The 17,762-nt window shown below is 36.7% G+C and overlaps 1 protein-coding gene across 3 annotated transcripts in view; it reads left to right on the forward strand.

Moving 5' to 3' along the window:
- Positions 1-17,762, forward strand: part of col22a1 (collagen, type XXII, alpha 1) — a 52,907-nt gene that overhangs the window by 19,157 nt on the left and 15,988 nt on the right. For 2 of the 3 annotated variants that reach the window (XM_081377012.1, XM_081377011.1), the window contains exons 7-31: positions 110-385; positions 1,006-1,086; positions 1,416-1,532; positions 2,302-2,346; positions 2,456-2,518; positions 2,690-2,728; positions 5,679-5,732; positions 6,033-6,086; positions 6,172-6,225; positions 6,468-6,521; positions 7,193-7,237; positions 9,920-9,973; positions 10,134-10,187; positions 11,069-11,104; positions 11,185-11,214; positions 11,299-11,352; positions 11,638-11,691; positions 15,967-16,020; positions 16,472-16,525; positions 16,610-16,663; positions 16,802-16,855; positions 17,013-17,066; positions 17,139-17,183; positions 17,265-17,327; positions 17,630-17,683. In XM_081377012.1, the coding sequence (XP_081233138.1) occupies positions 110-385; positions 1,006-1,086; positions 1,416-1,532; positions 2,302-2,346; positions 2,456-2,518; positions 2,690-2,728; positions 5,679-5,732; positions 6,033-6,086; positions 6,172-6,225; positions 6,468-6,521; positions 7,193-7,237; positions 9,920-9,973; positions 10,134-10,187; positions 11,069-11,104; positions 11,185-11,214; positions 11,299-11,352; positions 11,638-11,691; positions 15,967-16,020; positions 16,472-16,525; positions 16,610-16,663; positions 16,802-16,855; positions 17,013-17,066; positions 17,139-17,183; positions 17,265-17,327; positions 17,630-17,683 (1,596 nt within the window). The remainder of the gene's footprint in view (positions 1-109; positions 386-1,005; positions 1,087-1,415; positions 1,533-2,301; positions 2,347-2,455; positions 2,519-2,689; positions 2,729-5,678; positions 5,733-6,032; positions 6,087-6,171; positions 6,226-6,467; positions 6,522-7,192; positions 7,238-9,919; positions 9,974-10,133; positions 10,188-11,068; positions 11,105-11,184; positions 11,215-11,298; positions 11,353-11,637; positions 11,692-15,966; positions 16,021-16,471; positions 16,526-16,609; positions 16,664-16,801; positions 16,856-17,012; positions 17,067-17,138; positions 17,184-17,264; positions 17,328-17,629; positions 17,684-17,762) is intronic. The other variant, XM_081377013.1, reaches the window with a different exon arrangement.

Here is a 17,762-nt window from a genome sequence, read left to right on the forward strand (position 1 = left end):
GTGTGTGGACAACTCATTCTGGGCCGTCATTTAGGATCTGATATTTGAATTGCTCTATATTGTTACCAAATAAAACCTATGTCAAATATATTGTACGTATATTCTCCAGGTGTCCATCCGTCTGGATGGAGAGAACAAGGCAGTGGAGTACAACGCCGTGGGCCTGACGAAAGATGCGGTCCGGGCAGTCTTTAAGAACCCAGAGGTGGAAAACCTGTTTGATCGCAACTGGCATAAGATTGGCATGAGGGTGGACTCCAAATCTGTGTCCCTGTTCCTGGACTGCAAGCACATTGACACGGCGCCCATAGAGGAAAGAGAAGACATTGACATCCAGGGAAAGACTGTCATCGGCAAGAGACTCTATGACAGCGTTCCCATTGATGTAAGCACCCAAGTTTAGGTTTATTTATACACACTCTCATTTAGATTATTTTTTATACCATAGTATTTGCATGGCACTTCATAGACAGAACACCATCATAGTAGTCTCTAAAAAGCATGGTAAAAAAGTCGTTCATGATTTGATGATACATCAGTCTTCAGAAGTTTAAGGTCAGCAATTCTTTTCTTTTTTTTTAAAGAAAAAATACTTTCTAATAATTTCTATTCATTGAAGAATCCTGAAATAAATCTAATACGGTTTACACACAAAATATCAAGCAGCACGATAATAATCAGAAATGTTTCTTGAGCAGCAAATCATCATATTAGAATGATTTCTGAAGGATCATGTGACACTGAAGACTGGATTAATGATGCTGAAAATTCAGCTTTGCATCATGGGAATATATTACATTTTAAAATATATTACAATGGAAAACAGTCATTTTAAATTGTAATACTATTTCACAATATTACAGTTTTTACTGTATTTTTGATCCCATAAATGAGCATAAGATACTTTGGATCTTTCTGACCCAAACTTTTGAACTGTACCATATGTTTATGGAGTTTTAAGTCAACCAAAATCACAGCTAATACAATCCTGTCTTTCCTCTATAGTTTGACCTCCAGAGGATGGTGATCTACTGTGATGGTAAACAATCTGAGCAGGAGACGTGTTGCGATATCCCTGGTGGACCAGTAAGTGCATCTGACTCACACACACACACCTTTATTCTCACCTCGTTATGTCTTCAAGAAGAATATGTAAACACATCACCTGGATAATAAGGCAAAAACGTATGCTTTCAAACTGTACAAGCACTATAAAGGTCTTTGTTTTTAGTCCTTGATGAAGATGATGATGATGATGATGATGGGGAATATTCGTTGTCCAGTGTCCAGAATTTCATACTCATAATCTGGAGCCGCTCTGCAATCCTTTTTGTCTTCGATTCCTCTCTCTTTCTTTCTTTCATAACACATTCAGTCTCTTTCCGTTTCCTCGTTCACTTTCTCTTCTCACTCAGTGTGAACAATCTTTGGCGACCGAGGCTCCCCCGGTCCCGTTGCCCACCCCAAAACCAACAAGTGCTGAGCAGAAGAAACCGGCCGCGGTCAACTGCTCCTGTCCTGCAGGGGAAAGGGTAAGACTTCCAGGTCAAAGGTCATGCTGGTGAACCCCCATGTTTAACATGCAAAAAAATTGATTAGCCTTATGATGCTGTACAGTAACCAAAACGTATTTACAGTACATGAGAAAGAAAAGACTAAATGGACTTTCTGAATTGTGTGCTGAAGAAATTTTAGTCATGCTAATAAGGAATATTTTATGTTCTATAAGCAAAAATCTGTGACATGTTGGTTACCACAAAAAAATAACTTGTAAAAGCAAGGAAAAATTAAGTTTACAGTACATATAGTATAGCCACAGGACTTTAAAATTAAATTAAACATTTGAATATGAGACTAGTATGATGAAATTATAATATAATGATAATAAAATTTTCCCTTTACAGTATTTTAACTTCAACTTATACATCTAACATAACAGATTTGTTGTACATAAGAATACATACGCATTTACTTTATATCAATTATTTGTATTTTTTTTGTTTTAACCCTTAGGAAAGTCTCGCCCTAAAGACATTTGTCAAAATAATTTTCTGTGTAAATCAAAAGTGTCATGGATGCTTTTAAAGAAATCAGCTTGCATTGAACCTGTAACATTTCTTTAAAGACATAAGGCTGGATATCAATTTTTTGTTAAATCTGAACTATCTTTTGTAATGCATTTAGTTCCTTTTTGTAATGCATTCATTCTATAAACTCTCTGATTTCTGACCTCCACTTTCAAAACGTATCCCCTCATTGCTCTCTCTTTTGCTGTCTCTCTCAATCTTTCCCATCCTACAGGGTGAGACAGGTCTACCGGGTACCACGGGGCCCAAGGGTGAAAAGGTCAAATAGTGTTTCAGTGTCACAACAACTTTAATATGCTTTTGCACGTCTCTGGATGCATTTCCGACGGGTTCCTCACTGGCTCTTTGCGTAAACTGTACATCTGCAGGGGGATCCTGGTCTTAAAGGGACAGAAGGACCGCCAGGGCTCAAAGGGCAGAAAGGAGAACGTGTACGACACTCATACTATCTCTTATAATGCTTCATTAACTCTTTAGATGAACGTAATATTAGAAATGTTTACTGATTTTCACATACAAGTTAGAGAAAAACATGATATTGATCTGCTTCCATCTCTCTGGGCCTGGAGAATAATTGATCGGTGTTGATTGATTATTTGCAGGGCCAGGCTGTCTCTATCAAAGGTGATAGAGGAGAAAAGGTAAGGTCATGAATTTAACAGCCAAACTCCTCAAGATAGACAAAGCACAGTGAATGTTTAGTCTGTGTGTGTGTTTGTTTGTGCACGTGTGTGTTGCTGTCGTTTTCATCAAAAACTTAATTCTACCCTTGATTCCGAAACAATTGTTGAAATTGACACAAAAACAATACGGATACCATATTTTGAACAGCAGAATTATGGGTCCGCCAACCTCAGAGGATATGCAAAACAAGAAGCTGCGCACTGAACACCCACTCACAGCGCTTAAAACAGACAGACGGACAGACTCCAGGGCAGAATTACCTCAGAATAATGTCATAATTAGCTTCATCAGTCAGAGGTGCTTACGGGAGAATTAGACGACCGTGGTGTGGGGAACAGAGCGGAAACGGCCATTATTTAAACATTTACCTGTGCTTAGTGCCATATCAGTAAATGTCCAGATTTCACTCATTTGATCTGTGAAGACTTCTCGAAACCAGTGTTATTTTGAGATTTCCACTGGAGCAAATTTAGATGCCAGCCGACGCCCACAGCTAGAAAAATGTTGCATGCTGGATTGGTCAGTGGAATTTCCTGCGGGCGACCTAGAAACGGCAAATGTGAATATTGACCCCTACTGTGCTGGAGCAGATTAACAATTACAAAAACAAACACGCTGAACAATTACTATTCCTCATACTTTCTAGTTTAGAACTAACCCTTAGGTGTGCTGTTACTTTTCGACACGGCAAACAATTCGTTTCTTACTCAGTGCTTTTATATTGGTTTCCAGTAATAATATCTCAACATTCTTAAAGGGATAGTTCACCCGAAAATGTTAATTCTGTCATCATTTACTCACCCCCAGGTTGTTCTAAACCTGTATGAGTTTCTTTCTTCTGTTGAATACAAATATATATATATATTTTAAAGAATGTTGGTAACCAAACAGTTGACGGTAGCCACTGACTCCCATAGTAAGCTGTCTGGTTACCAACATTCTTTAAAGCTCCACTGTGTAATATTTAGTTGATTTTTAGCAAAAAACACTTTGTTCTTTCAAAATTATACATTCTCATTAATGTGTAATCACTTCAACCAACTAATCAAGTATCAAGTATTCTCTAAGTGTATAATCTGCAATTTAGAATACATACGAGCGAGTCGCTCAAATGGCGGAAGCCATGTTGCGCATCCATCTTGAATACATTAGACAAAGAGGGACATACCTGGAAATTCGAGCTTCGCCTTTCGCGTTTTTACACTCAGTGGCACCGTGACGAATGCGAGGGGGAGATTACTCGCGACTGCCGGCAGATTTGAAATAATACGGCCACTCTAGGAGTTAAAACGCCCTCGGAATGGGAGGGGCTAGAAAGTAATATTCAGTTGGTAGTCATAAACAATTTCACCGCTAGATGGGAGAAAATCCTACACAGTGTAGCTTTAAAATATCTTCTATGTCAAAAGGGTAAGAAAAGAAAAATGAACTTAATTAGATAAAATAATCCCATAGATTTACAATGAGGAGGAATTCTAGCCAAACGGGCCAGTAAGTAACTACCCAGAATACTTTAGCAACCTCATATCGACATGCTAAGACCACCTTACACAAACGTTTCTATTGTTATGCATGATTTGTGTGTGTATTTACGTGTCAGTGATTTGCACGAGTGTCCATGCGTGTATGTATGTGTGCGTTCATTCTGTGTATGTGAATGTGTGTCTGTGTACTCACGAGTATCCATGTGTTATATTGTTAGCTAGCAGCATATGGAGGAGTTGGCTGGTTAAAGTGCATGATGCCGCAAACGCATGTTTGTGTTTGAGGTGTTGTCTCTGTCTCTGTCTCTGTCTCTGTCTCTGTCGCTCTCAAACGCTGTCATGTATTGTCATCTTCCACACTGAGTTGTGCTGTGGTGCAGTAGTTCGCACATGTGCTTTTGACATGGTGCACATGCAGAAAGAGATGCTACCACATGGTGCTACGTATCGTTTACAATATTCAATGCTTAATTACACCATTTTTAATGATGCTTTCAGTAATCCATATCTGGACTCTGTCCGCTATATATTTTTAACTGAGTTTGCTGCAATGCATTCTGGGATTTTCTTGTAAGTGCTATATTAGAAAGTGGCCAAAAGCTAACTTAGAAGGTAGCATGATTGTTACCTACCATTTGAAAGATCTTTTTGTATCGGGTATACATTTTATATAGATTGCCAGCTCTCTACGTTGTGATTGTTTTGTTGCGTTGATTTCTCTGGATGGTGTTTATCTTTGATCGTTTGGCTTTATCAAAGTGCAAAGAACTTTGAGAATAATTATAGACTATCAGGCTTGTAAGCGGCAGCGTGTGAAGTCGTTACTATAATCAGGTCATAAAAGCTTTTCTCTTGTACTGTTCAACTCTCAGAATTCCAGGAGATTCCCTGGAGTGCACGAGACGTCTGAAAGGCAAGATATAATGGGAACTACTTCTTTAGGTTTCCTTAGTGGTGTTTAGTGGTTTAGTTGTGTGATTAATTGCCTTGACTAGAAAACTACACTGACTGCTGTTGGCCTCTTTTTATATTGTGATCTCACAAGACGTTCCACATCATTTAAAATCCCTTACAGTATGTCTTTGTTTTGTCTATATTTGTCTATTGTCTATGTCTATATTCTTTGTCATGATGATGTGAATATTGCGATTATGTCTGATACTTTAAAGCAAAAACTTTTTTTTTTTTTTTTTTTGTTGGGTGGTTTTTTGGTCATGTTTTTTGATAAGCTCTTCAGGTCAGATTTTCAGGTTTTCATTGGAACATTTTGAACTTTATGTAAATGAAAGTAATTAGTGCTTCACATGCATTTGGCCCCATCGAAACATGTACAGCACACGCCAAAGGATGAAACGTTGTCACGTCCAGGAGTCATGTGACATCTTAGTGCAAAGCCATACTGAAATTCCATCTCTCTCCACAGGGGGACAGCGGCGAGCGCGGTGAACCTGGAGCCAGCGGAGACAAAGGACAAAGAGTAAAAAAAAACACTTTCTTTTTTCTTTCTTTTTCTTTTTTTTTTTGTAAAATAAGTAAACTTTTGAATGATAACATATTTTCAGTTGAATCCGAATATTCAGCCGAAAATAATATAGACCTGGACTTGATATTGTACATTGTGTTTGGTTTGTGAATGCTGTGATATTATTGGTTAGTTTTATTTTTCCACACCCATGCAGCCTCGGTTGCATCAGCTGTCGTCTAAATATTCCCATCGCAGAGAGGACTCATTCCTCATAAAAATACATCATTTTTTTGTTTATTTGGGTGTTTTTAGGGATCAGATGGTTTACCGGGTCTGGCTGGGAAACAAGGCGATAAGGGACAAAGAGTGAGTAAAAAATGTGAAGTTGATGGTATATTTCGACGGTGTATTGACTATTGACCAATCATGTCATGTTTGTGCTGATGAACAGGGTGAACGAGGAGTTTCAGGTGAAGCTGGGTTACCTGGACCTCTCGGACCAAAGGTAAAACATCACCACCTTTAGACAGAAGAGTTAAAAGTGTCAAACACAAACTTTTCCAAGAGATTGTTATCATTCTAAAAATATATCTTAATATGAAATGATGTGAAAAAATATGACCACTTTGGTCAGTCTGAACAATTGTGGATGTTACCTATAAAATCAAATCAACATTAAATTTAAAATATTGCACAAAAACATAACATAGTGTTAGATTATACAGCTCTCTACTGTCATTAATTCAGGGTATCCAAGGTGATTCTGGTCCGCCCGGAGCACCAGGTCCTCAAGGGGTGTCTGTAAGTATGACGTGTGTATTTAAATCAGCTGCTTATACTGATGATTATGGAAGCCCTCAGAGTAAACAAATAAAAACGTACTTTTTTAAACTTTATATTTCACAATTGCAACTTCATTTCTCACAAATGAATGTTTGTATCTAACAATTGTTAGTTCATAAAGGGTTATTTCACCCAAAAATTTTAATTAAAATGTGTCATTAATTACTCACCCTCATGTCAACCCAAACCCGGAACACAAATTAAGTTCCTCCATTGACAGCTACAGCTACGCAACTACCACTTTGAAGCTGTTCATAAAGAGTTTGTAAAACTAATCCATATAAGTTTAGTACAAATATTCTGAAGGGACGCTTTATATGATGAACAGATTGAATTAAGGCTTTTATTCATTATTATTTAATATTAGTATATTAAAGTTTTAGTCATTTTATTTTGTGTTTTCTTGTATATGTCTATGTAGTTTTTTATAAAAATGTACCTCAGTTTTAGTGCAGTTCTATTACAACAAGTTAAACTAAATGAAAATAAGAAATGTTGCTTTGGCAACTAGTTAAAATAGCTGAAATGTTCCAAGCAACTATAATGTTTTTATGGTTTTAGTTTTATTCAGCTTTAATAACCCTGCTGCAGTGTTTGTAACATTAAGAGCATGCTATGTTTTTCATCAGGGCGGTGCCGGAAATAAAGGAGACAAAGGATCCTCTGGAGATAGGGTAAATGATGACTGCCACCTGTCAATCATAACAACTATGTTACCACAAACATCATTATAAGCCTAGTGATCTAAACCCCTCTCGCGGAACTTTGGCACATAACTCGTCCTGCACTACAGACATCTTAAATCATTCCGCAGATTTTTTGCACAGCAGTCACATCGCCTTCAGAAAATGTAAAAATGTAGTTTAGTCTGTCATTGCAGAGCCTCTTTCACCCACTTCAAGGCCTGGCACAATGTTCCCGGTTGTCTTCCCCTTGTCAGCACCCCTGTTTTAGTTTTGATGCTTTGTAATAACTTGGACGGAGTCCAAACTAGTCATTGTCAAAAAGCACTGTCCATTCCTGTCAGATGCAAACGCTACAGAGGGAGTATTTCAGCAGTGTCCGCAGGCAGACTGATAACTCAAACAGATGTCAGAGCTGATGCAGACTCCATATATCCTGTTCTGTGGGGGCGGTGTGCAACCAGACCGTTTCACATGGTACAGCATTACCGTCATTCCACAGTCTGTCCGACGGTACACCTCCACACACACGCTGAGGTTGTTCAGACAAACTTGACTTTTCTGAAACAAACTTAGGAGTTAATGCTAAAGCAAATGTACGCCACTAGTGACAGCATATGGAACCGCAAAAATGCTGATTGTTTTCATACAGGTTAGTTTCACACCATTGGAGTGTTTCCCCCAGGAGTCACATTGTTACACTTCATCTATTTTATTATGTTAGATATTTTAACGTGGAAAAAGTACTCAGTTGAAACATTATGCAATTTTAATGGTGAAAGACTGTGAGAATGTGACTGTAAAAACTGTAATGAGTTTCCTTGCTGTATATGGTGAAAACTGCAGTAAATCAAATTGGACATTTCATTGTAAAATTTTTATTAAATTCACAGTTTTTGGAAAAAAGTCAACCTATGAAAAACCATAACCAGTGAAAAACCATACATTGACATTCCCAGTCCCATAATTCCCTGTGACACCTTACATTTGATGTTTTTTTATTTATTTAAATAATTGTTTCTTCCTATTTTCTTTGGTTATCAGTTAATCTTTTGTTATTTGTTATACAGTACATTAGGATTTTGTAACATCTTGTCTTGTTAATTGTGTTTTATTGCATTATTTAAATGTCATGCTTGTTACCATGATGGTGCTTTGTGTCTGTGCGACACTGTGCGCCTTTTATCAGTATTATATCAGTTTGAGGAAAAAGCTATTTTTGAAGAACTTTGATCCTACATGTGGCTTTTACATTATCAAATCAAATTTTAGTGCATTAAAGGGATAGTTAACCCAAAAATTAAACTTTTGTTATTACTTACTTACCCGCTGGTTGTTCCATACCTGTATGAATTTGTTTCTTCTTTTTAACACAAAAGAAGGTATTTTAATGAATGTTGGTAACCAGACCGCATTGATTTTCATAGTATTTTTTTCACTATGGAAGTCTATGGGTGCCGTTAACTGTCTGGTTACCAACATTCTTCAAAATATCTTCATTTGTGTTCAAAAGAAGAAAGAAGTACATATAGTTTTGGAACAACATGAGGGTGAGTAAGTAACAAAAAAAGGTTCATTTTTGGGTGAATTATCCCTTTAATGGGTTGGTTTGTTAACATTGCATCAGTTAATGAAATACACTTTTTTTTAACTGAAAGTTAATAAAACCTAAAATGTTGCTAACATTTTTACCAGTTAAGGTCTGGCTATCATAGCTGTTTTTTTTTTTACTCTAAATTTCAAAGATTGTATTATTATTATATAGTGTACATATTTCAGCTTTAACCAGCTTAGTTTGCCTTGGTAGGAAAAATGCATTACTTTTAAAGATAAATACTGGTGATCCAATGCAAATGGAGCAAATAGGAATATTTTTAGAACCAATGCATAGTTCATCAAAACAGGAAATATCAGATTATACTTTTGCGAGAATGGTTTAACTTTTGAACTGAAATGGCCTTGAACTCAAAATAAATACATCAGGCAAATTCATTTACCATCTGTTATATTTCCTGAATTCCTGATCTGAAACAGCAGGCTCTGTGTAGTGTATATTACACATGTTTTTCAAGAGCTTGTCATTTTATACTCATTTTCCTGCTGCTGTTGTCTGTATAAAAAAAAAAAAAAAAAAAAAAAAAAAAAAAAGCATGTCTAGACAAATATAAGTAGTTTAATGTTAAAGGAGTCGCTCAGGCTCGCTTCATTCCAAACCTAAATGTTGTTTGTGGGACAAAAACATAGAAACATGTGACAGTATTCTAACGGAAATAATTAATTGTTCTCAGAAACAAATTTCAGAACAAATTGCATGCTGTTAAAATTATAGTCATTTACCAAGACAACTATCATGAAATTAGCATTTAGAAATTGTAAGCAGAATATAGGTCATAATTAAAAATTACTTATACTGTTCAAATGTTTGGGGTCGGTCATTTTCTTAATTTTTTGAAAAGAAGTCTCTTATGATAAATATTTATTTGATCAACAATACAATAAGAACAGTAATACTGTCAAATATCATCAAAAATGAAAATGACTTTTCTATTTTAATATATTTTAAATGTAATTTATTTAAAAAATGTACTGACCCTAAACTTCTGACTGGTAGTGTATATATTTTTATTACATAATTTTCCATTCAGTGACGTCTGACTTTCGAATGTTGTTTAGGGCGAACCAGGTTTAGACGGGTTTCCAGGTAAACCAGGTCTTCCAGGAAAAGAAGTAAGTGTTCAGAGGATTCTATAATGTATATAATTTGTCATGTACCATTTTGCTCAGCATACCGTGTGCGCTGGATGTTGAAGATATTAATGTGAGCTTGAGTCAAGTATTGCTATATGTTTGAACTAAATAACTTCACGCTCTTTTTCTCTAAAATCAGGGTGTTAGGGGGCTGAGTGGCGCTCCTGGAGCAAATGGAGTCAAAGGAGAAAAGGTATGGACACTTTTTTTTGGGGGGGATGGTTTCTTTGCTTTTAAAGATCTGGGCAAGTCTTTTATTCATCCTCAGGTTGCTCCAAAACCCATATGACTTAAAGTTAAGTCTCATTTTCAAAGTTATTTGTGACCCTGGACCACAAAACCAGTCACATGGGTCAATTTTTTGAAATGGAGATTTATACATCACTTTGGAAGCTGAATAAATAAGCTGTCCATTGATGTAGGGTTTGTTAGGATAGGACAATATTTGGCCAAGATTATTGAGAAAATTGCCTTTAAAGTTGTTAATTTATGTTGGCGATTGTGCTGCATTCACTCACAAAAAGAAATGTTTTATATATTTATGGTAGGAAATTTACAAAATGTCTTCATGGAACATGATCTTTACTTAATATCCTCATGATTTTTGGCATAAAAGAAAAATCGATAATTTTGACCCATACTATGTATTGTTGGCTATTGCCACCAACATACCCGTGCGACTGGTTTTGTGATCCAGGGTCACATTTTTCATTTCTTTAGTACTTGAAGACGCACCCAGATATATTTTACTCTTCCCTTTTTCTCATAAAATCCCCAATCTTTTTTCTTGGAAAATTATAGTTTTGTATGATATGTCTGTTTTTCTCACGCTCATCCACAAAGACACCCATTCAAATATGCAACCAGTCTGTGTCATTTTATCTCACACACACTTTCATGTACTTATTCCCAAAGGAAATGACAAAAATGTCAGACGTTGCAGCTTGCAGTATAGACAGTTTAACACAACTCAGAATATCAAATCACTATTTGTGGGATTTTAACCAGCATTGAATAAATCTCTTGCTTAAACCATCCAAATGTGGCTTTATAATCTCTGTGTTTGTTTGATAGGGTGAACAAGGTCCTGCTGGAATACCTGGCGATGCAGTAAGACAGTTGATTCATAACTGAACGATTTTACGTTGTAAAACAGCTGCATTGAGTTGCTCATCTGTGTTTTTCCTCAGGTTCAGTTGGCAGGACTCAAAGGGGAGACTGTAAGTGTAAAATCTCTTTAGAAGAGGAGTCTACCTTTGCTTCTTCAGAGTATTCTCTAAACTGTGTGTGTGTGTGGTTTTCAGGGCATCCCAGGAGAGCGAGGACCCCCAGGAGCTGACGGCCCCCCTGGACCTCCTGTAAGATATATTTTGTAATGTAATGCTGTTTCCAACTAATTTTAATTTTAAAGTTACGTATTGGAGAAAAAATGTCAAGTTCTGAGAAAAGCTCCTGATTGTAGATGATACTTGATATTTTATATCTAATGCAATGACATTCAGACGTTTTACATAGGGCTCAAGTGTCCAAATAGTTTTTGAGATCACTGTACATTACATTCATGGTCTGTTTATGAAAAAAAGCAGCATTTTTGTGCACTTCATTGTTTTTAATAACCCTATTGTTCATGTTGTTTTTCTCAGGGCCCACCTGGACCTCCAGGTTTGCCCGGTGAGATGGGTGAGAACGGACAAAGGGTAGGACATTTAAATTTGATTGTAATAATCCATCTCGGCTGCTATTAACGGAGATGTGAGTTGTTCTTGAACCTGATCTGGGGTAACCATAGAGACTGGCTGGAAACTGTGAATCTCAGTTCATGTTGTGGTATTTTTGAGTGCTCTGTGGGGTCAGATTAAAGCGAGGAGCTTGTTAGGAAGAGAGACAGGAGATGTACAAATGCTCTCAGATGCCCTCAAACTGATGAGATGACTGCATCATTAAAATGTTCTCAGGGTACTTGGAAAACATTGTTTCTTGTCAAAAATAATAACAGCATTTGGATAACAGCTCCAAAAAATGAAAACCAAGCAAACAGAACAAGGTTTTTGTGAATTTAAATGAAAATTCTGTCATCATTTACTGACCCTTATTTGGTCCCAAATCAGTATAACTTACTCTCTTCTGGAGAACACAAAAGAAGATACAGTATTTTAATGAATGTTGGTAACCAGACAGTTGATGGCACCCATTGACTTTCATAGTATTTGGAAGTCAAACTGTCTGCTTACCGACATTCTTCAAAATATCTTCTTTTGTGTTCAACAAAAGAAAGAAACTCATAGGCTACAGGTTTGGAATTTTTTTATTTTTGGGTGAACTATCCCTTTAACTAAAATCTAGCGTAGCGTCAGTTCTGGCAGGTCACATCAGTTAAGCTCGCATCAGCTGACTCTCAGCTGATCCACAGGAATATGACGCCTATCACAGCATTCTATATAAGGTCCGTTCAGTATCATCAGCAGCTTTATCGTGTTGCTCAGGAGCAAATTACCCTCCTCCATCCCCAGCTCCTCCTTTCATCCAGTCAGGATTTGGCCTTCTGATATTCCTCTTCGAATCAGACTCATTTTTCTTGAATTGTGTTGTAAATTAAACTATTGAACATAATGATATCTTCAATACATTCATGTTGGTTCTGTTCTGGACAAGAACTCCCTGCCCTTCCGTGCAGCCTAGCAGGGATAATAGCAGGGAGAGCAGAGATAACCCCCCTTAGGGTAAACAGAACAGAACCAACGTGAATGTATTGAAGATATCAGTCATGTTCAATAATGGCATTAAAAACACAGCAAGTCTATCCCTGAAAGCCTCACTTACTGTGTTTTCAATTGCATCTGCTGTAAAAAGCTGTATAAAGCTCCTAGATCACCTATAATTTTCCACAGCTCAAGTTGTCGTTTTTTTTTTCTGTCTACTTTGTCTATATTTTTGCAGTGTTTCGTCAACAGAACAATACGAAAAATTAAATAACAGTACAACCCACTGAAGAGAATCAAAGATGGCGCTGCTGTGAATAAAGTCAATGCCGCCAATCCAAACTCTATGCTAAATGTCAATCATCTTTGATGATAGTGGTCCTGACAGAAATAAATGAATTGCCAGGGCAATAAGTTGTCATATTAGATCCGTACATTTCTAAGGCCTCTACATTATCAGCATGATCAAAACTGGAAAAACCTGTCAAACAATCCACATGCCTTTTGCTGTGAAATCTTTAATGATTTTTATAAAGTAAGTTTACATTAGAATAACTTTTATATTTTTAGTAATATTTAAAGATGAACACTTACTGTACTGAAGCAACTTGCTTTTCAATACATCATTTTAAAAAATTGGGACTGAATAAAAAATAAATAAAGGTGTTTTATAAGAGTTTTCTTGAGTATGAGCTCCATATTCTCTTATATCATATTATATGAGCCACAAAAGCCTGATGTATCAAATATGATACTCATAAAGCACATATGTAAACTTTTATTATATATTCTTTATATTTTATCTAAAGTTTCAACAAACAAAAAATATATTTTTCTGAGTATTAGGCCTATTTTATATGTCAGTTGAAGCACTAATATTACTAACTGAAATAAAACTACAACTGACATTAAAATAAACTAAAAATATTTAGTTTAGAAATATTTTTTAAAACTAAAACTAAAAAAAAGTTAAATCAAAATATTAAGAACTGTAATAGTATATAAATCTGCCCATTTCATATTTACCACATGAAGCCTGGCCAGTGAAGGCATTGGTTCTCGATTTTCAGTGAATGTCCTGCTGTAAAAACTTACTTACAGATATAGTTGATCCAAAAATTTAAATTAGCCCATGATTTACTCACCCTCCTCAAGCCATCCTAGGTGTAAATTACATTCTTCTTTCAGACGAATACAATCGGAGTTATATACAAAAATGTCCTGGCTCTTCCAAGCTTTATAATGGCAGTAAGTGGCCATTTCTGTTTATAAAGTCCATAAAAGTGCATCTATCCATCATAAAAGTGCTCCACGTGGCTCTGGGGAGTTAATAAGGGTCTTCTGAAGCGAAGTGATGCATTTGTGTAAGATAAATATCCATATTTAAAACATTATAAAGTAAAATAACTAGCTTTTGGCCATCAATTATAAAGCTTGGAAGAGCCAGGACATTTTTTTTAATATAACTCCGATTGTATCCGAGTGATGAAGAATACGTAAGAATGACATATACACCTAGGATGACTTGAGGAGGGCGAGTAAATCATGGGCTTATTTTCACTTTTGGGTGAACAATCCCTTTAATCCACCTAAATCTGGTCTTCTGGTTCTAAGATGGTTTCCCAGCCTCACCAAGCTGTTATTTAGCTGGTCAACTATCTGAAAAGTGCCACTAGACCAGCTAGAACCGGTAGACACAAAGCCATTGTGTGCACATTGCCTACTTTTGACACTTTTTATCCTTGCAAATTTAAATTTGAATTTCTAGGTGCGCAGTTCCTTGCTTAGTGTTGTATCTCAGCAGGGTTTGCAGGTGTTCTGAGTGTAGCCCAAGTTCTCTCTGTCCCAGCGGGAAACACAGGCTTTCAGAAGCTTTTATACGGGGCATCTAACACAGATCTCACGCACAGCACAGAAACACAGCGGGTGGCGCTTGAGTGAATGATGCACAACTGTAGGGAGCCCTGAGTTAGACTTTAAAAGAGTTCCTATCTCTCCATTTTAAGCTCTTATTGCTGTAATCCCAAACTACTTTTCCTTGCCTTACGTGCGAGCAGCAGGGGATGCTAACGTGTTAGCAAGAGTTAGCATGCTCTGCCATGTCAACAAATATGAAAGTGAGGAAGAGAAATGTGTGCTCTGCTTCTATACAACCTATTAAAACTCTTAATCAGAATTGTATTTTTGTGGCTTTTAGTCCATGTCTAAAAGCTATGAGGTTATCTATATGCTGGCATACGGAAACAACAGCAATAAACAGATAGGGATATAAAAAAGCCCTACCTGATACCGACTGCTAGCAATAGCTGGTAGCAAATCATGGTCTGTAACAATAAATAAAGGCTGTTGGCTATGCCTATGAAGGAAAGTGTGAGCCCTTCTATATGTCCCAACCCATCCTGTTTCAGTTGGAAGTAAAACCTTGCTCACAGGGTCTTTAGTATTTTTGTTTGATATTGCCATTTTTCTCATTTCTATTTAATATAGAATACTCATGCTGACAGCTAACGGAACATTGTCATAAGTGTAAATCAAGAGCCATTTCCAGTTTGTCCAGGAGAGGGCAGAACAACCCTTGTTGTGTGCCTCTAATTAATGGAAAGTTACATTCAAGTTATTATGAGTCTATCTCAGATGCCAGATAGAAGACATGAACTCTACCTGACCTCTCACAGTTTTTTTCTTTTCTTTAATTATAATAATGCAAGAAAAAAAATATTGACTATGAGAGGTCAGGTAGAGTTCAGACATTTTGAAATTTCCATAACAAAGTTAACAGCAATTAACACACAAAAAAGGCATACTAAGAGAAATCAAATGCCTGAAAGGGATAGTTCACCCAAAAATTAACATTCTCATTAACACTCATGTCGTTCCAAACCCTTAATACTTTCGTCCATCTTCAGAACACAAATGAAGATGTTTTTGATTAAATCTGAGAGCTTTTTGTCCCTCCATTGACAGCTATGCAACTGACACTTTGATGCTTAAAACAATTCGTAAAGAGATCATAAAGTTTAGTCCAAATTTACTGAAGAGACTCAATGATTTTTCTGATGAACAGATTTAATTTAGGTAAAAAAGATGGATAACTGGATAAAAGGATATAGTTTGAATAAAAAAAGTCCAATGCCTTATATTATCTTATCAATCAGACCAATATTGATAAAAAAGGCTAATTATAGCTGATTTATTATTTGATTTTATAAATATATCTCCATATTTATTTTCATTTCACAAGCTCATGAGTCTTCTTGTCTTCTGTTTCTCTAGGGTAAAAAGGGGGATGCAGGATTGCCGGGAGTTGATGGTCTTCCAGGACCTCCTGTAAGAACCACCAGAACATTCAGTCTTAGTCTGAGCAGAACTCTTTGCCCTTTATTTTTCATGGTTGCATTTTGGGTTTGTTTTTAGACTGATGTTCAGAATGAAATATTACTGCTACTGCATAGCCTAGTACTGATAAAAGGATAAAAAAGTAAATGTTTTGACAAATAATAGTTCACTTACGTATTTCATATGTACAGAAAATATTATAGAGTTCATGCTGCAGAAATAGTATGAGTATTATGATTAGATGGCATTCTGAACATGATTATGTCTTAAAAATAATATCCTTTTAGAGTAACAGTGACCTCTAATGGTTATTAGAGGAATGAATATCATTCAGATTAATAAACAAAACGTGTTTTGGTAAAGTTATGTGCAGTGATGATCATGTAAATCATGCAAGTAAGAATTTCTAATGTAATATTCCAAGTTTTATTTTTGTGTTTAGGGTCCTCAGGGGCCTCCTGGACTTGGTGGCAGCCCCGGACAGACGGGACCTCCAGTAAGTTTACACACACCAAAATAATATGTCACAGCCACAGAATAGTATACAGATGATATTAAATTGATCTGTTTGTTCTGACAGGGATTACCCGGTGAAATCGGCTTCCCAGGAAAACTAGGAGAAGCAGGAAAACCAGTGAGTCGCTGTCACTTTACCCTGAGAACTCAAGCATATTGTCCACACTTCAACAATCTGTTACCTTATTAACGGAACACTCATTTGTAGTGTGGAAAAACTTGACATAATGATTTTAATGGTAATTATTTTTTTCAGGGTCTGCCAGGAAAAGATGGATTGGATGGTTTCCCTGGAAACGACGGCGAGAAGGTTAGAACTGTTTTAATGAGGCGAACTGTGAACTCAGTTGTCTGGAGGTAGAACTTCATCATTTATACACTCGTCAAAGGCCGGATCTGGTTTTTGACCTTTTCACTTGTGTTTTTGTTGCACTACAGTTTTTGTAATTATTTTGCATTTCCACTAGGGGCAACGAGGAGAACCCGGACAGGACGGTTTCCCTGGTAAACCGGGATCGAAGGTAAACGGTGGTTTGTGGACTAGTGGTTTAAGATCTGGGTTGATCACTAATGCTACTTTGTCTTTCTCTCAGGGAGATGAAGGCCCTCCAGGACCCCGAGGACCTGCTGGTGAACGGGTGAGGAAAGCAAAACTTAAATGAGTTTTGAGAATGTCTTGGCAAAAGCACATATGAAACGGCTGTCTTGTTCTGTCTCAGGGAGAGCCTGGTTTGGCTGGGCAGGTCGGCCCAATGGGACCCAAAGGAGAGAGAGGAGGCCAAGTAAGACTGAACTATGGACGTTTGTTTGAAAGAATCAAATTCTCTCTCTGCTCTCTTGATGTTTTGAGGTCAGAATCAGGTTTTTCTTTGATTAACAGAATCAATAGATATTGATTTGTTAAAATATCAGGATCTGCTGTAGAAAAACTACTGTGAGAACCATCATCTATTCAGTTCTCATAAGACATGTTCAGACTATATTTCAGCACAAAGATGGTGAGACAAATATAAGAAATGAGTCTTGTCAATGTCAATTTGAGTCATGCGTTTGTCAGATCTTCATCCCTCTGTCTGTCTTGTAGGGGGAGAGAGGGAAAGATGGACTTACTGGCTTGAAAGGAGACAAAGGAGACAAGGTGAGAAGCAACAAGACTGCTGGAAATGTGCATATTTTTTAAAGAAATTAATACTTGTATCCAGCAAGAACGTCAAATT

This window comes from Scardinius erythrophthalmus (genome assembly GCF_964197995.2).
Source record: "Scardinius erythrophthalmus genome assembly, chromosome: 10".
Lineage (NCBI taxonomy): Eukaryota > Metazoa > Chordata > Actinopteri > Cypriniformes > Leuciscidae > Scardinius > Scardinius erythrophthalmus.